Consider the following 18,257-nt stretch of genomic DNA (forward strand, 5'->3'; position numbering starts at 1 on the left):
CCTCCATGACGGTCACTCCCCCAGAGGATGTCTGCAGGCCAGCTTGGAAGCAGGGCTGCAATCTGGGGGGCGGCTCCACTGTGGCTTTTTGGCTGCAGTTGGTGTTGATGGGGACTCCTCCCCCACAAGGATTCCTCTCCCAAAGGCTGGCTACCAGGCCCAGAATAGGGGTCTAGGGGTGCTTGTATTTCCAGAACTCTTGGGTCCGGGGTCCTGGACTGTCCCCATGGCTGAAGGGAGTTGCTAAATAAGGGAACGTTTGCTCTGCTTGACACGTGCTGCGTTGTGTCTATCCTCAGACTGCTTTGCACTTAAGTAAGCCTAGCAGACTGATAAAAAGCTATATTGGAAAATAATTAGAATTATATAATGAGTTCACATTTATATAGCATGTTAAAGATTTTCCAAGTCGGTAAATGTTCTCGTTTGATTCTCATAATTATTATTATTCCCATTTTACAGATGAGGAAACTGAGGCACAGAAAAATCAAGGGATTTGCGGAAATAAATGTCTGAGGCACATCCAAACTCAATTTTTCTGAACTCCTCATCAGCACCCTACCCATGCTGCAAAGGTGTCAACACCATATTTCTATGTCAGGCATTTTGGTTTTTTTCTCTCCTTTCAAAGATTTAGAAATATAGAAAGAAAAAAGTGCTAACTCTGAGACTTGGTTGGGATAGAGCTGCAGATGTTGACTATTGCATTTGTGCAGCCGGGGACTTTTGTACACGGGATTTCCAATCCAAAGAAGAATGAAACATTAAAGTCCGCAGCTTTGCCAAGTCAACTATCCCCAAAGTCACACAATCCTCACCTACTCAATCAAAAGGGTTACTTTAAAAGATTTCAACTGATCTTAGGCAAATCACTTAGCAAGGTCACCAGGCAAGACTATAAATTGTAGGACAAGCACTAATCTTTATTGGTTAAGGAAGCTTTCTCGCTAAAAGCTTCCTAAGAAAATCACAATTTTGATCTTTTAAATTCATTTTTAAAAATTAAAATTTATTATATTTCAAATAACAGACATTTTCCCCCCTCACCTTTTCCCTCTCCCTTCTGAGAAAACAGGAAAAAAAAACCCAAAAATAAAAATATTATAACAAAGAAACATGGTCAAGTAAAACAAATCCCCTTATTCACCACATCCAACCACGTCTCATTCTGGATCTTGGGTCGGTCTCCTCTATGTCGCCTCTCTGGTGGATTACACTCTTCATCACCGATCTTTTGGAATCATGGTTGATCACTGCATTGATCAGAGTTCATGGTTTTTTAAATTGCCTTTACAACGTTGTGTTATAGAAGTTGTTCTCCTAGTCTTGTGCACTTCTTTTTGCATGAGTTCATACAAATCTTCCCTGATTTCTCTGGAACCATCGTTCCCCAATTAAATAAATGTCATAGTATGATAATAAATCACATTTCTTAGGAAGCAAAGTTTCCAAAGTGTTACTTTACACAAGAATACATTTCCCCCTCCCTTGTCCCTGCCACTGTATACAGACATGGAGCCTGAGGTTTAACAGGGATGATATAAATTGCTGTCCAAGGTCATCCATCTATGAGGTAGCAGAGCAAAAATTGTAGATCTAGTCTCTTGCTCCAATCCAGGCTTCTTTTCACAACTCGTTTTAACTTTAAAACAAACCCCATAATCCCGAACAATGCTTTCTTAAAGTTCACTTTGGGGGGAGGAAAGACAAATTGCCATTTGTTTGAAATTTATTTTTAACCAATAAAACAAAAATTTTCCATCAATTACAAAATTGGAGTGAAGATATAGTGATAGAAACAGACCTGTAGAAAAAACAGATTCTTCTGAGTTTTCTACATTTCACCTTGAGAAGTAACCCCCCTAGACTCCTCTGAGGATTTCTGTAGCCGTCAGTAAGGTTCCCATCCTTTTCCGAAAATAAAGCGGTTGATCATGTCAAAAGACCGTAGGGGCTGGTCATTGGGTAAGATGTGTCCTCCACCTCGAACGATCACCTTGAGATGGGAAGAAAAAAGAAAGAAAACTGAAATACAGAGAGACGAGAGACGCTTCCACACTACTGGGGAGCACGGAATCCCAGAATGGAATTAAGAGAGAACAGCATCGGCTCCGTTGGGTGCCCACATTCCCAGCCACCAAGCTGGGGTTAGCATCACAAGCAGCGGGAAGGTCCCCCCTGTTTCGAAGGGGAGAAACACCACCCCATAAAGACCGAACAACCAATGGAGGGCCGGAAGAGACCCAATAAACCAGTGGTCCTCAAACTTTTTAAACAGGGGCCAGTTCATGGTCCCTCAGACTGTGGGGGGAGGGGGGGGGGCGGACTATAGTAAAAACAAAAGCTCACGCTCTGTCTCCGCCCCTGGGCCCATTTGCCATAACTCGGCGGCCGCATAAACGTCTCAGTGGCCGCATCTGGCCCGCGGGCCGTACGTAGTTTGAGAACCCCTGCTCTTCCAACTCCCTCATTTAGAGATGAGGAAGCCAAAGCACAGAGAAAGAGCTTGTTGGAGTTCTCACAGGCCATAGTGAACCAGGATAAAACTCGGGTTGTGAGAGTCCTCACTCAGCACTCTTCCTGCTGCATCTCACCCTCTCCTTTTGTGGGGAGAAGAAGACAACAGGGCTCTGGTTCACAGCCAGTGCTGGGAGATAGTAAGCGGGATGGGGGAGGCAGCCACCCCAGGGCATTTAAGGACAGGCCCTGTCAGCACTCTTTAAATTTGGCACCCAGGACAAAGCTCTGATTGCCTGCCCTAGTTATGTCTTTGATAACTCATGTTTAACTGGCACACAGTTAAGACTGAAACCATCATCCCTTCGCGTCCAAGTCTGAGCTTTCATCAGTACATACATGTTTCATTTTTGTCACCAAAAACTAGAAGCAAATAGATCTGACAAGATCTCCTTCACACGACTCCAAGGGCAAACTTTGGGGGCCCCCATCCCCCACATATACATGTGTGAGTGTGAGCGCGCACACACACACACACACACACACACACACACACTCACACTCAGCCTTGAACACCGGTCTTGGCAGCTCCCTGATGAGAGACTTCTGCTGCAGTGAGATTTCCCTCAGTCACGAATGTGACGGGATGCAGCTGCTGAGCCCGGGACGGCCCTGGCAGAAACGCTCAGAAGAGCGAGGAGCTGACCCTGTAAGGGGTCACTCAGTGCCTCCAAGTCATAGCTCGAGCTCAGCACTGCTGGCCGAGGCTCTCCTCGGAGTGCCGCCCCACCTCGGCCAACACCAGGCCAGGGAGACGCTCTTCCCATTCACTGCCAGTGTCAGACTGGTTTGTGATGAATCCAGAAGGGAGATCCAGGGAAATCTGGTCCTTAGACATGAGAATAAAAATCCCTCCACTTTTCAGCCTTCTTCTCAGTTCATGGTAAGTCGATGACTCTTTTCGATTCACATGGGGAGGCACAAGCAAGGTTTAGCTCTGCCCCCCGATCCGTAGTTCACTTTAATCAATTTCTAGAGGTTAGCACGGGAACACACACTGTCAAACCCGGAAGAGCCCTTAGACACTGGTGCTTTCTTTCTTGAAGACTCTCCTGAGCCAACTTTCCTGGGGCATCACCGGACCCCAGATCTCTACCTGGAAGGGGCCTCAGAGACGGCCCAGCCCAAACCCCTCACTTGTAGCTGCAGACACTAAGGCCCAGAGAGACGGCTGGCTAAGATCACTAAGATATGAAGCTGTAACACACAGCGGGCTGCCATGTACAGGAGGACTTCCCAGCTGCCCCGGCTGGTAGGGCCTTTAGACTTCTATATGCTCTCTCTATATCTTCTGTAGGAAAAATGCAAATCATTCTAATTTACACTATATATTTCTAGAACCCCAAACCCTATTTTATATAATTATAAGTCAAATTCAAATACACACGACCACTTGGAGAGATTTATTATTTGTACCAATTAGGGTTTGTCTTACCTCCATGTTTATTGATTTTTTTTGCCTCTCTGTGTTCTTAGCTCTCAGTGTAGTACCTGCACATAGGAGGTGCCTAATAAATGCTGACTGACTGACTCTGCCGCTCCAGTACTTAGTACAGTGCCAGCACAAAGGCGGAATTCAATAAATGCTTATTGACCAAGAAGTGCCTGCTGAAATATCGAATAATGGAGTTTCACCTCCTCATTCCATATGTGATATATATATATATATATATATATATATATACACACACATACATAATTCATATGTGGAATATATATGTTATATACACACATATATATCAATATACACATATATGTGTATAATATGTATATGTATGTGTGTGTGTGTGTGTGTGTACCACCCTCCTCTCTGACCACCATAATCTCCCCGCTGACTGTAACATGTTGGCAAACCCAACTCAGATTTGAGGCAAGAGGGCGCAGGGTGCGAGTGCTCAGCTCCGTGGCCTGTTTCTGAAGGGGACCCCCCCCGCCTTTGAGTTTGCAAGCAGAGGAGAAAATCGAGACGATTCTTCGAAGGATTCCTGGTAAACTGATGGTGTCTTTAGGGGAAGGGAAGAAACAGCCACAACACATTCCTCGGCCAACTGGAAAGGCTCCAAACTACCTTGACCCTCAAGGAACATTCTCTCTTCTTGTCCCTTTATAAACTCTTTGTATCCATTTGGTATTATAGCTATTTGTGTGGGCGGTGCATTCCCCCACCATAAAAAGAGATTATTAACTCCCAGAAGGCAGAGCCCGAGTCTTGCTTGACCTTACTCAGGTGGTCCCGGTACTTGAGAGTCAAGGCAGTGGAGACCGAGCTCTGGCTTTTATGTACCATTGATGCCCAGCCAAGTGAAGAGAGGCTGGCCGGGGAGGATGAATTCCTTGGGCCCAGAAAATCAAGAAGGCCGCCGGCTAACTGTCCAAGAAGGTTTTCAACTGCACTGCTGGGAGAGGCCGCCGCCCATTAATGATAAGCAGGAGCCCATCTCATCTCTTGGGAAATATCACGAGAAAAATCAGGTCCAGAGGCTGAGGGGAGGAAAGAGCATCTACACGGCTCCCTGTGTGTGAAAGGAGCAGGGAAACCCAGCTACTAAGTGTCAAAGGCAAGATCTGAAATATGACTGCAAACCCAGCCCTTGTGCACTATGCCGTGCTGCCACTGGAATAATCACAGCACCAATCCTTATCATCATCACTACCATTACTATCACCATCATTACGACTGATGAGGTCTAGAATTGGGGTGTCTAAATGAAATTAGGTTTAATTGAGGTCTAGGGCAGCTAGGTGGCGCAGTGGATAGAGCACCAGCCCTGAATTCAGGAGGACCCGAGTTCAAATCTGGTCTCAGACACTTAACACTTCCTGGCTGTGTGACCCTGGGCAAGTCACTTAACCCCAGCCTCAGGGGAAAAAAAAAAAAAGAGGTCTAGTGGCAGGTTGGGGTACAAGGAGTCAAATGGAGCTCCCTGCAACCCCTTTGGATTTGGCGCAAGGACACAGAGTTAAATGAGGTCTAGTAGCAGCGCAGAGTCCCCTGTAAAGGAATTTACAGACCCGAAAACCTAGACTGAGAAAAGAGGTTTATTTTGGGGTTTGGAAGTAAAGTTAAAGTCTAGTTAGTAAAAGGTGTTAAGTAAAGGGAAGAGGGCACTGGAAGCAGTGGGCAGAGATCCTTGGTGCCAGGCGTAAGGCTGCCATGTTTGGAACCTCGGCAAAGAGAGGACTCCAGTCTGGCTCTTTTATAATGAGAGATTTAGCTAAAGGGGCCTGTGGGCGGAGGCCCAAGTTGGCTCCTGGCTGGGTTTCAGAGAGGGCTAGAATTTGCTTGGTGGGGTTTGGGAAACCTGAGCAGATCATTAGAATGAGGGCTGGGACAGCTCAAGTTGGCTCAAATCTGATGGGGGCTGGGATATATGGCTATATCGTCTCCTATGGGAATTCAAGAGGATGCTTTTGACCAGGATTTGTGAATCAAAGATCCTAGCTTCTTGAATTGATAATGCATCAGGCTAGGAGGGGCTGGGAATCAGAAAAGGAACAAATCCATCTGGAAGGACTAGTTTCTCAAAGGGAGCACAACCCGCACCACTATCATCAACAATCATCATCATCATCACTATCATTATGTCATCATCACTATCATTAAACAATTATCACTATCACCATCACCACCATCATCATCACTATCATTATATCATCACCGCCATCATCATCACTATCATCACCATCATCATCACTATCATCACCATCATCATCATCACTATCATCACCATCATCATCATCACTATCATCAAAATCATCACCATCATCACCAATCATCACCACCATCATCATCACTATCATTACCATCATCATCATCACCATCAATCACCAATCATCATCACCACCATCACCATCACCATGGCACTAGCATTTAGATAGAGTTTTAATGTTTGCCAGGCAGTTACACAAATTGTCTGACTGGGTCCTCGCCATAGCCCTGGGGGATGGGCGCTCTTATTATCCTCACTTTGCAGATGAGAAAACTGAGGCTGAGAGGGATGCAGTGACTAGCACACTTTTTTCTCCTTCCTCTCGATCCTGTTGGGACCAGAGCAGAGCCGAAAGGAGAGCCCAAGTGAAAGGGGTTTGTACAAAGGGCTGCCCTGGTGCTGCTGCGGTGCCATTGTTGTTACTCAAGGGAGGAAGCACTGACTGGACCTACTATGTGTCTTGTTTTTCATTCTTATGTAAGCTCTTGGAATATAAACTCCTGGAAGGCAAGGAGCGTTGTTAAGAATTATTGCCTTTGCCTGGCACACTCTGCATAAGGTGATTTAGTAAATGTCTGAATTAAATCAAAGGCTCTTTTTAATTCAGACTTAGCCAGACAAAAATTAAGCTCCTACTATGTGTTAGGTACTGCAGTAGGTATTGTGGATGCAAAGACCAAAACTAAAACCACCAGGCCCTTTAAATGGGAGTGAATTTTATTTGTATTTATGGTTAGAGGCTATTTAAATCAGACTGTCATTTTCTAAACATGAAAGCAAAATAAAATCAAACGTTCTTTCAGAGGAATTTAAAAGCTTAATGGACCATATTCTCCCTGGTGCTCCCATTAACTCCCAAGCAGTTATTTTCTTCTAAGCACGAATGTGTAAATTGCAGCTTAATGTGTCTACGCACACGCGTCCTCACCGGGAAGGGAAAGGATGTCGGCCCGTCCAAACCTCAAACCATCCCCACGAGCCGGGGCAATTACCGAGTCAGTGGTCGGTCAGCGAGCGCTTACCAAGCGTGCTGGGTGCGGGACACAAAAGCAGCAAAAGTCGGTCCCTGTTGTCATCTGAGATGGAAAATTCTATGTTCGGCTTCAAAACTAACGCTACAAATATGGGGAGGGGGGACTGACCTATTCCCCTGAAAAAGAGCTGAGAATCTTAGCGGCCCCCTAGCTTAGCATGATGAACAATGCAGTGTCATAGGCTAGATTAAAGGATTGGGGGAGGGGTCAGTGCCAGTGCAGCCAACACGGTGTTCGGTCCAGGGTGCCACACTTTAGGAAGAATAGAGGAGCCGGATTATAGGACGCCGGGCAGACGGGGAAGCTGGACGGGTCACACGGCCATGTTGTCTGATTGGAGGAGAGCCTCGGGGAGGCGTGGTGAGTGGGGGCTCTTTCCCGCCCACTTCTGTCCCGCTTGGCGAGCTCCCTCCCCCTTGGGACCCGGGAGGAGGCTCACTTCTGCCTCTACCACGGTACGGACTGCGAGCCCACAGAGACCAAGGTGACCAAATGTCCAACACCGTTCCTTCCGTGCTTCCCCCTCCTCTTCTGCCAGGCCCTCAATCAGTGAGTCAGTGCTCCCCATGGGCCTGAGGGGGGGCTCAGCCCCAGATACAAGGGGAGCAAAATCCCGGGGTCTGCCCTCCAGAAACTTGTTCTGTAAAGGAGACAATACCAGTAACTACTCCCCCCCAATGTGCCCGCAGGGTTAAGGGGGCGCTCTCCGCCTGGCAACAAGTGGGAGCACCAGAGAGGCCTCCTGCAGCACATGGGGTGTGAGAGGAGGCTGAGGGAAGTCGGGAGGGAGGACGTCGTGAGCACGGCCGTCAGGGCAAAGGCAGGGAGGCAGGTGATGTCCCGCGGGAGGTCTGCAAAGAGCCCGCTCCAGCTAACCCAGGGGAGGACTGAAGGGCTTTAACCTTCCCAGATTTTGTACTGCAAAGGCAGCCTCGGCCTTCCAGCGCTCTGTCAGGGGACGGGGACGTGTCCTGCCTGGCTCCTGGCTCCAAAATTAGGATGGAAAACAGACCCTGCCTGGGGTGTCTGCCAGCCCTCACGGCCTCGGCCCAGGAACAATGGGAGCACTGAGGGCCCGAGCCTCCGCGCCCCTTCTCCGTGACCCGGCTTCCGGTCCGCCTGGCCGCAGAAGCAGGGCAGCTCGCTCTTGCAGCCCTCCCCACACGTGCCCACCAAGAGGCAGCACGGCGGTCCCGAACTGCTCCAGAGTCCTGGCTGGGGGTCCAGCGTGGCCTTAGTTATCCAGGAGGAGGACGGGATTCCAAGGGCCTCTGCCCCGGAACTTTAATCTCCTTAGCATCGTAGGATCCCTTCCGTCAGAGGGGAGCAAGAAGGTGTCATGGAAGCCATCCAGTCCAACCTCTACTTTATGGACGGACGGACAGGCAGGTGGACAGACAGATAAATAGATTTAAAAAAGAGAGAGAAAACATTTATGAATGACTTACAGTGCCAGCATTAATTAGCAGGCGAACGTCTCCTTGCTCCCAAGTAGCCTTTATTCTCGCTGTAGGGCAGCAGAGGCAGGATTTGAATCCAAGACCTCTGATTCTATAGTCAGTAGACCAGACTTCTCACTTAAAGCCCTGGAACCAGGCAGGGAGAAAAGGGCACTTGGTTGGAAACTAAGGAACCTGGATTCTATCCTGACTGCCTCCCACCAGTCTCGTAACCCGAGTCAAGGCCATTCCCTTATCTGTACCTCGGTTTCTTTACTGGCTAAATGGCACATCTGGGCTAACTGACCCATGACCTTTTAAAAATGCTATAAATTTTCATTATAATAATATTTGGCATTTTGTGACACTTTATGATCTGTAGATCTCTTTACAAATATTTCCTTTAGGCCTTACATTAATCCTGGGAAGTCGGGGCTATTATTATCTCCATTTACAGATGAGGAAACTGAGGTAGAGAGCAGTTAAGTGACCAGAGAGCTAGAAAGCATCTCAGGGGCTGGAGAGAAGTCAGCTCTTCCTGCTTTCTAACTCCAGGACCACAGCAGCTGCCCCTTGAGAAATGACCGGCATGTCTGGGGCACTTCTAGACCAGGCAAGGCTGTCTGGGTTCAGCAGCGCTCTGGGCCCACGAGCTCCTGGGTTCCCATGACTCCAAGAAGTCATTAGGCCTCAGGGCTTGCCAGATGGAGGAACGGCGACCGTGCTGACAGGGAGGGACTGGTTCGGTGCCAGTCTGCCCGAAAATGCCAGTCTCACCAGACGGAGCTGAAATGCCGCGTCCTCGCCCGAGATAAGCTGACTCTCAGCAGAGCCAATTTCCAGATTTCAAAAGCTGCGGGGTTGGGGCTGCTCTCCCCCTTCTTTCTTTTCCCTCCTCTCCCTCCCCTCTGTGACTTGCCCTTCTCTTTCTCTCCCTCCCCCTCTTTTCTCCTTCTTCCTCGTCTATCTCCTCTCTCTCTCCCTCCTTCTTCCTTCACTCTATCTCTGTCTCTGCCTCCTGGCTCTATCTCTGTCTATCCTCGTCTCTATTTTTCACTCCCCCGAGCCCCGTGGCTCATTTTGGCTGAATCCCAATTTAAAACAACAAATCTAAGTGTTTAACCTTCCCTTCTCCCTTCCCCCTCCTCCCCACTTCTTCCTTCCCCAAACACCAGGGATTTCCAAAAGCCACTGAACCTGGGGACAAAGCTTGACATTCTGGGGCCCCTAAGAAGCATTCATCCACTTTCCTCTTAATAAAATGACTTCTGCAAAACCGTAGTAGGTTATTAAAAACCCTTCCCAGGGGATGCTTCAGCAACCAGGAAGCAAATCCTCCTCCCAGCTGGGCCGCCTGGAGACCTCAGTAATGGACACACCAGCCAACTCTTATTGGGAATAATACGATCAATTAGCTCCCCATGATTGAGTAAGAGCATATTTGGGGAACCTAATTTAGAGGCATTCTTCTTATGTTAATCAGCCTTTCAGGGCAAGACAAGAAGACAGGAGCATTCTGTTCCAGCTCTTGGCAAATAATCAGTTGAGCTGGAAGTCGCTATTGTTTATGATTTCCCTCATCCTCAGGAACTCACTTGTGTTTTTTAAAGAGAGAGGAAAAAGAAACAACAATTGAGAAACTCCCCAAGTCATTGTTCCTTCAGAAAGGGTTATAAATATTTCAGTTTGGAATCGTCCGGCCTGACCCGGTCCATGGGAGACGGGGCTCCCGTCCGTTTTCCCTTCCAGCATCTCGGAGCAGAGAATCCAGATTCTGAAGCTGGAGGGGCTTCTGGCATTGAGAAGGAAGCCCAGGCTCGGAGGAATTTGGGGGCTTGCCCTAAGAGCCGGAGAGATTATCTCACACCTGGAGCACCGCAAGGGACTCTGGGTTGGTCCCAGCGGCTCTTCTGCCCCGTCCAGCTGATTCTCCTACAGTGTAGGGCTGCCCGTGTCCCTCCCCTCCTCAACCAGCTCCAGGACCTGTCTGACTTTTAAAGCCCCTCGGAGCCCGGCCCCTTCCTCCCTTCCCAGTCTTCTCAGACCTCGGTTCTGAACCATAGTCTATAATCTACAAGCCGCCATCTTGCTATTCCTCGCACCAGATCTTCCCATTCCAGGCATTTGCCTGAAATGTCCTTCCTCGTCTCTGCTTCCTGCCTTCCATCAAGTCTCATCTTTCATAGACTGCCTTTCCCAATCGCCTTTAATCTTAATGCCTTCCCTGAGGCTATGGCCAATCCAGCCTACATATGTTTTACTTGTAGGTATCTGGTTACATCATATTGTGAACTTTCTTCTTTCTCTTTCATTTCATTGTAAATCTAGTGCTTAGAATGGTACCTGGCACATAGTAGGTGCTTAATAAATGCCTATCTACTAGACTAGGCACATAGTAGGTGCTTAATAAGTACTTATATAGTAGACTAGGAACACAGTAGTTCCTTAATAAATGCTTATATGCCAGACTAGGCACACAGTAGGTGCTTAATAAGTGCTTATCTACTAGACTAGGCATACAGTAGGTGCTTAATAAATGCTTATGGACTAGATTAGGCTCAAGCCCGACTGCTCCACAGTCAGCTCTCTTGTCCTTGATCTCTGCAGGCTCCTTTGTTCTTGTTTGTGCCATTGAAAGGGGCTCAGAGGGGGTGACGGGCAGCTGGTACCCAGGCTCAGGGAGGAACGGCATTCTGTTACAGGAGGGAGCCCAGCAGAGGGCAGGCCGCTGGGGGCCGCGGGAAGGCCCGGCTTCTGGCACGGAGGAGCTGTGAGACCTGGGCAAGCCTGGGACAGCTCCCCAAGACTCCCGGGGCCAGATGATCGCCGGTCCGCATGGGTGGCCTACAGCTCCACGCTGGAAGTTCCCCACATGGACAGAACCCTCCCCCCAGAAAGATTCTTCCCCCTGACAGCTGGGGAGCGGCCAGTCCTGCAGCAAGTCAAACAAACAAACAAAAAGCTTTTGTGGAGGGAGCTGGGTGAGAAGTGACTGGGGGACCAAGGAGAAGGAGAGAGGCGCTGGGAGCCCGCGGGGCTGGGAAGCAGCCGGAGCCTCGGACCAGAGGAGCTCGCCAGTCCTGGAGGAAAGGCCGGTGAGAGGCATCTGACCCCCACCCTGCCCACGGCGCTCCGGAGTTATCTGGGGCACTTACTCCTGCAGAGCCCCTCGCAGCTCTCAGTCAGGAAGCCCGAGGACTGCGGTCAGCGCCTTTACAGAATCTGGAATCTGACCCTTGGCAGGGACTCCAGGGGCCGGCCCTTACAAGCTAGGACCCCTTTGGAAGCATTTCATAGGCAAATATAAATAGCCTGGACAAAAGAGCTTACAGGGCAAAGCACTTTAAAAAAAATAATATCTACTTACCCAAATTTTGATAATTATCAGTTATTATTTTGCATAATAATTACATTTCCCTTTATAGATCCCATGCATTTTGTCTATCCCATTATTGGGACAAGGAGCTTTCTTCCCTTTCTTTGCATCCCTGGTACTTTAGCACAGTACCTGGCACACTGTAAGTGCTTAATAAATGCATGCTGACCACATAACTGACTGACTTCTGTGCTCTTAGTTGGTATGATTTCCAGTTAAAAAGGGGCAGCGGGGGGACCCTCGGCGACTTCCCTGGGTAAGGAAACCAGGCCAGGGAAGAGTGCTGCCGAGCAGATGTGGGAGCGCCAGCTGCACAAATGGGGGAGTAAGAGCCAGTGAGCGCCAGCATGTGAAGGCCCAGAGACGGGAGCCAAGTCTGTTCTGTGAGGCAGATTTCTGGCACGGAGGCAGAGCAGGATGTAGAGATTCGCCCTTTGCCTGTGGTTCCAAGGCGGGCCCGCGTGGGGGTGAAACCAGAGTTGGAGCGGATCTACCGCCTGGTGCTCCGCGGGGCAAGGCCTGAGGACGGTCCCGGAACAAAAACGCCCTAACGGGAGGACTCTGGCTGGCCAGGGTGGCCGGGGGAGCTGGAGTTAGTTCCCGTCTGATTCTAAACTGGACGGGCGGCGAAAGTAGGAAATCTGAAATCCTAAGTCAATTCACAAACACTTATTAAGTACCTATGAAAGGCACCGATTTGGAAACCCCTGATTACTGAGGAGAAGCACTGCCTCTGCTTTAAAAAAAACAAAAACAAAAAACACCCCTTTGTCCTGTTTAGCGATGAATCAAACAGTAAGCATGTATTAAGCACCTACTGTGTACCAGGTCTGTATTAGGCACTAGAGATACAAAGTCAAAAATGAAATAGTGCCAGTCCTCGAGAATAAAAAAGGTCTGGGGGTTTCTAAAGGAGGAAGGAGCAGGAGGGAGAGTTTGGAGTTAAAAAATAAAAGGTGATGCAAAAACAAGAGCAGGATCCACATATCTAGAACCTTCCGAATGATGGCTGGAAGGAACCAGAGTCTAACCCTCAGGACCCAATTACTGTAGAAAAAAATAATAAACATTAGGAACACAAACATTTACATCTGCATTTGGGACAAATAATGACTAGAAAACAGCCAAATATTTTGGTGGGGTGTGTTTTTGTTGTCATGAGTTTGTTTTTCAGTTTTTACATCCCCAGATCCAAACTCCAACTGCGTCCTCCTGCCCTCTCCTCCTCTGAGCTTGTTTTTCAGTTTTCCTGCCCTCTCCTCCTCTGTTGAGGCTTGTTATTGATAAACACCAATAAATACTTACTACTTGACTTAATGTGGGAGGACGTGTCTTGGATACTTTTATAATCATCGTGGCTGCCATGTTTTTTTTTTAAAGAGTGATTATTCCAATTGGCCACTTTTCTTTATCGTTCTTATGTCATAACTTAAGAATATGTGAAACTCTTCCCTCCTCCCCCAACCTCTGCCTGGGAATGTTTCTGAGCCACAGGCAAGTGGTCACTGGATATCAAGGAGCTGGACTTGCTCAATAAATGATATTCAGCACATTTTGTCACTTGGGCTTTTAAAGAACCATGATCTCTCAAATTCCAGATTAGCTACTGAGTGAGACAAGGAAGGAGGCGGCAGGACTCTGGAGTCATGGGATATGAATTCAGATTCCCATTCTGCTACTTCCTGGGCTATCGCCAGCTTGGACCCCGATGACTCTGGAAGAGAAAGACCGACACCTTTTCCGCACTCACTGCCAAATACCAGTCAGGACGTCACCTGGGATGTCACTGGTCCTCTTCAAGAATGAAGAACTCTCCATAATAAAAGGGGAGATGGAAAAGAGGAGGAAAGCAACTATTTCTGAGACCACCGTACACCAACATCACAATGGCGTATAAAATGTTCAACCCTTTAGGTAGAGGCAGCTGAAGGCTACAAATGGCCTGGGAGTCAGGAAATCCTGAATTTAAATCTGATCTCAGACATGTTCTAGTTGTGTGCCCTTCATTCAAGTCATTGAACCTCAAGTGATCTCAGTTTCCTCAATTGTAAAATGAATAATAAAGGCACCTACTGCTCAAAATCATAGGGAGAATCAAATAATTGTAACATAGTTAGTGCAGTGCCTGGCACACGCTTAATAAATGCTTTCTTTGCTTTGCAGAAAACTCAGGATGGTAATAAAAACAGTTAGTACTTATGTAGCACTTTAAGGTTCACAAAGCACCATATATTGTCTCATTTGCTCTCTACAACACTGTGAGTACAGTAAAGAAGCCCAGATTTAATAGTGATAGAAGGAGTCCCAGAGGCCTGTTAGGCCATTTTACAGAGGAGCCAACTGAGGCCTTGAGTGGTTACGGGGCTGGGCACCTGTAAGCAGCAGAACAGGCATGGGAACCCCGATCTCCCCGCCCAGCACCCCACTGGTTCTGCAAAGCTCCCTGTAGCCCACATTCGCCTTGCCATGGTCTCCGGGCAGAAGCAGGACGACCGCCTCCTTGGGAAGGCTGGGCGGGGAGTTCTTTGTGCTGTCACAGGTGGAGCTCAGTGGCTGCCAGGTCCCCTTGCAGCTGGGATGTGATGTCCTGGGATAGCTAACACCAGGACAAAGGCTGCTTTGTGAGCCTGGAACACGCAGACCACCTGGGGGAAGGGGGGGTGGGCAATGGGGGAAGATTCCAGCTGGGTTTCAGACAGCTGAGGTTTCAGACAGCCCAGGCTATGGGTTTCCTCCCTCTGCGGCTGCTGCTGGACACCAGTGACTGGTGTGTAGCATTCGACAAACCCACAGGAAAGCCGGGGGGCTGGACCTCGAGGATGTCCTCAGCATCCAAATGAAAGCTCGCCGACGAGGACCTCGGGATCCCAGACTCCTCTGCCTAGATTTGAAGGCCCTCCACAGTCTGCCTCCGGCCTCCCTTTCCAGCTTAGTGCATGTCACCTCTTTTCCAGCCAGACTGATCCATCTCTCCACCTCCATCTCTTTAAAGTGAATCCCATTTCCCAGTATCTGGAGCGTGGGGGGAAAACCTCTTGACCACAGATCTTCTTAGCAGGAGGCAAGAGGGCTCGTTTTGAGATGCAGCTGAGCAATTGCTCCAACAAAGCCAAAACCATATTCCGGGGGATTAGCTGACTTTGGCAGTCACTGTCTGAAATCTTTCGAGCAGTTTCTTCCCTTCTCAATAAGAAAACAAGGCTCACCCCTTTTCTTCCCTTCTCCTCACTACTGGCCAAATGGGAAAGCCATTGCTGCTATCAACTGCTTTTTAAAAATCAAGACATGGTGGCCATACAAACAGGCTATTCCTTTAGAAGAAGTCCATAATAATAATCTTTACGGGGCATTTCTGATATAAAAGAAAGAATTATCAAGGTGGGGGCAGTCTTATTTATTGGGGGAAGATAAAACAAAGTGAGGAAGACAGATGGTCCATTCTGGATTGCCCCCCTTTGTGGCCTAGTTGGCCACGAGGCAAGGATCCCTCAGAGTGCCAACGGTTAAGTTTAGCATGTACGGGTGAACTACAAAAACACCTGCTCCCATCCATTTTCAGAAGCTTTGCCACCAAATGGGAGAGGGGCACGTAGTATTTCTCTTGTTTCACAGATAGCCAAGGCCTAAGGATTCCTCGCCTAGAGGCAAAATAAGCGAGCCTCTCCATGTTTCGTTCAGTCGGACTCCAGGCAGCAGTCCGGCTTCCATGGGGTATTCTCATTGGGCTTCCTCCATGCTACCTCCCTTTATACTTCCCCAGCATGGGCTCCAAGAGCATGCTGGGGGATGGCTCAATAGATGGGACTGTGTGGATTTCGTGACTCACACCCATCAGAGACATTAATCTGGATGCTTTTCTACTCTAAACTCCCTTCTCTTGGATTCAGTTCCCTGTTGGATATTCTTTCCATCCCTTCCAGTTCAAAGATCATCTCCCCTGGTGGAGAGAAAACAGAAGCAGGACTGGAGCTACATAATGCTGTCTTCTTTCTCTCATCCATGACATGACTGCCCCATAGGAAAGGCAATCTGGCAGAGGAGAAAGAAAGTTGCCCAGAATCAGGAAGGATCATTCTACTTTCTACCCCACTGCTGGTGCTCTTCTTTCTTGCATTCTTCTCTTTCATCTCATTCAAATAAAAAAAGATCCTTTTCATTGTCCTTAGCTCACTTCACAGGCCCCAGCTCAGTTGAGCTTTAGGAGGAATACTCTGAGCTTCAACAAGCAGAATTAGGCTGAGGGAAATGAAAGGAGAAGACCGTGTTTATGTTAATACCATCCATCAGTCACAGAACAGCCTTGGAGGTGGAAGCTCCCTCAGAGATTACTAGCTCAACCCCTTTATTTTACAGATGATCATGTGCTGACCCCCTGTTGTACTCCTGCAAAATCCGAACAGTCTGCCTGGACCACGCCGGGAAACCGAACCGCTTCCATTTGAATTCTGAAGATCACCTGACAGAATGAGATACCCAAGACCGGGGCCTTTCTCGAATTCAACTGCCAACCATTCCAACTACGAGAGAAAGAGCTCGATTCTGTTGAGCCGGCCACGTTGTTCGAATGCCAAACGGACATTTGCCTTAAAGATATTTTATGGAGAACTCACACATGGCAAACGCTCGCGTGGAGGTCAAAGGAAGCAGTGCAAGGACACTTTCAAGGTCACTAACTGTGACACATGGGAGACACGAGCACAGGACCGCCCAGCACGGCATCCAAGAAGTCTGCGTTCTATGAGCAGAACTGTGGCGCCCAAAATTCTCGTGCAGATTTAGAGATCTTCACCCCACAAGTCCAAGAGCCTTCTAAGCCTGATCAGCCACAGTCAGACCTGACATGGGGATGCCATTTGGGTCCTCTGAGCACAGATAATAACCAACCAACAGATGAAGAACCAAAGAAAGGAGAAGTCATTGACCAGGGCCATACGGCTAACCGTGTCAGATGTAGGATTGGAACTCAGAGCCTTGAACTCTACTGCCAGCATTCTTTCCCCTGTACCAATCAAGCAATACGCATTTATCAGGCACCCACTATTGGTGCTTAATAATTGCAACAAGCACTTATGAAGAGCCATTTTGTCGGTACTGAGTTCAGTGGCTACAAAGACAAAAAAGAAACCAGCCCTACCCACAAAGAGATTACATTCTAACAGGGAAAGTAACCGATTTATCCAAAAACAAATGAAGAAGAAACAGAGAATAAGTACGATGAAATACAAAGTCCTGAAGTACGGGGTGGTTAGAAGGGAAGGCTCCTCACAGCAAAGAGGACCAGGAGGAGCTTTACGTGTCCCGAGGCAGCGGTAAGAAGGGGGGCTTCCAGACTTGGGGGCTTCCGCTCCCGCATTTATCAGGGATTTTGCAAGGCTCTGCAGACATGAAGACAAAGATGGAACACGCTCTACTGGCTTCCAAATATATTAATTTTGCCTGATCCTTACAATCACCTTGGCAAAGTAGCTAGCACATGTCACATCATCTCCATTTAATTAATGGGGGGAGATGGAGAGATTAAGTGGCCTGTCCCGGTCCGCCCAGCTGCTGGGACTGGCCTCCGAGTCTTACTCCCGGGCACATCTGTGTCCTGATACCACGGGAGGAGGTAACCCTAGGTCTCTGATCTCTACGTGGGCAGAAAGGATGCGACCAGTGAGGTGATCTGCCACCAATAATAAGTGCCGGGAGCAGAGTCTGAGAGCAAATTGGATTCCAATCAGTGTTCTTTCCACTGTATCAGTCAATCAAGCAAACAATAAGCATTTATTAAGCACCTACTGTGCCAAAGAGGCTGGGAATATGAATGCACACAAAGAGCTCATATTCTAAACAAACTTTCCAGCAGGTCCTACCCGATTTAAATGTCTATATCTTGTTTTCAGGATAAGACCATATATCTAGCATTCAAAGACCGGGTTAGCTAAGTTCAGAGAAATGTGGCTACAGGAGGGTGGATTTTTCAGCCTCGACCTCCTTAAAAGCCTGGAGCTGTGCTGTCTGCTGGAGGGGGCCCACACCTGTGCAATCCCAGCGCCCTGAAGGTAAAACGCTGCAGTTGTGGGATTTTATAGCTGGTCTATGACAATCATTATGTCCACCCAGCTCATCCAAAAGAAGAGAAAATGGAGACCAAGAGACGGGCCGGGTTTTGCTTAAGGTCTCACAGCTAGTTAGCTGC

General features: G+C 48.2%; 1 protein-coding gene across 1 annotated transcript in view; it reads right to left on the reverse strand.

Moving 5' to 3' along the window:
- Window positions 1-902: 902 nt before the first annotated feature.
- The window catches only part of CPVL (carboxypeptidase vitellogenic like), a 92,388-nt gene continuing 75,033 nt past the window's right edge, over window positions 903-18,257 (reverse strand). The window contains exon 13 of the mRNA XM_074272222.1: window positions 903-1,996. Coding sequence (XP_074128323.1) covers window positions 1,892-1,996 — 105 coding nt within the window. The 3' untranslated portion in view covers window positions 903-1,891. The remainder of the gene's footprint in view (window positions 1,997-18,257) is intronic.

Source organism: Sminthopsis crassicaudata, chromosome 5 (assembly GCF_048593235.1).
Source record: "Sminthopsis crassicaudata isolate SCR6 chromosome 5, ASM4859323v1, whole genome shotgun sequence".
Taxonomy (NCBI): domain Eukaryota; kingdom Metazoa; phylum Chordata; class Mammalia; order Dasyuromorphia; family Dasyuridae; genus Sminthopsis; species Sminthopsis crassicaudata.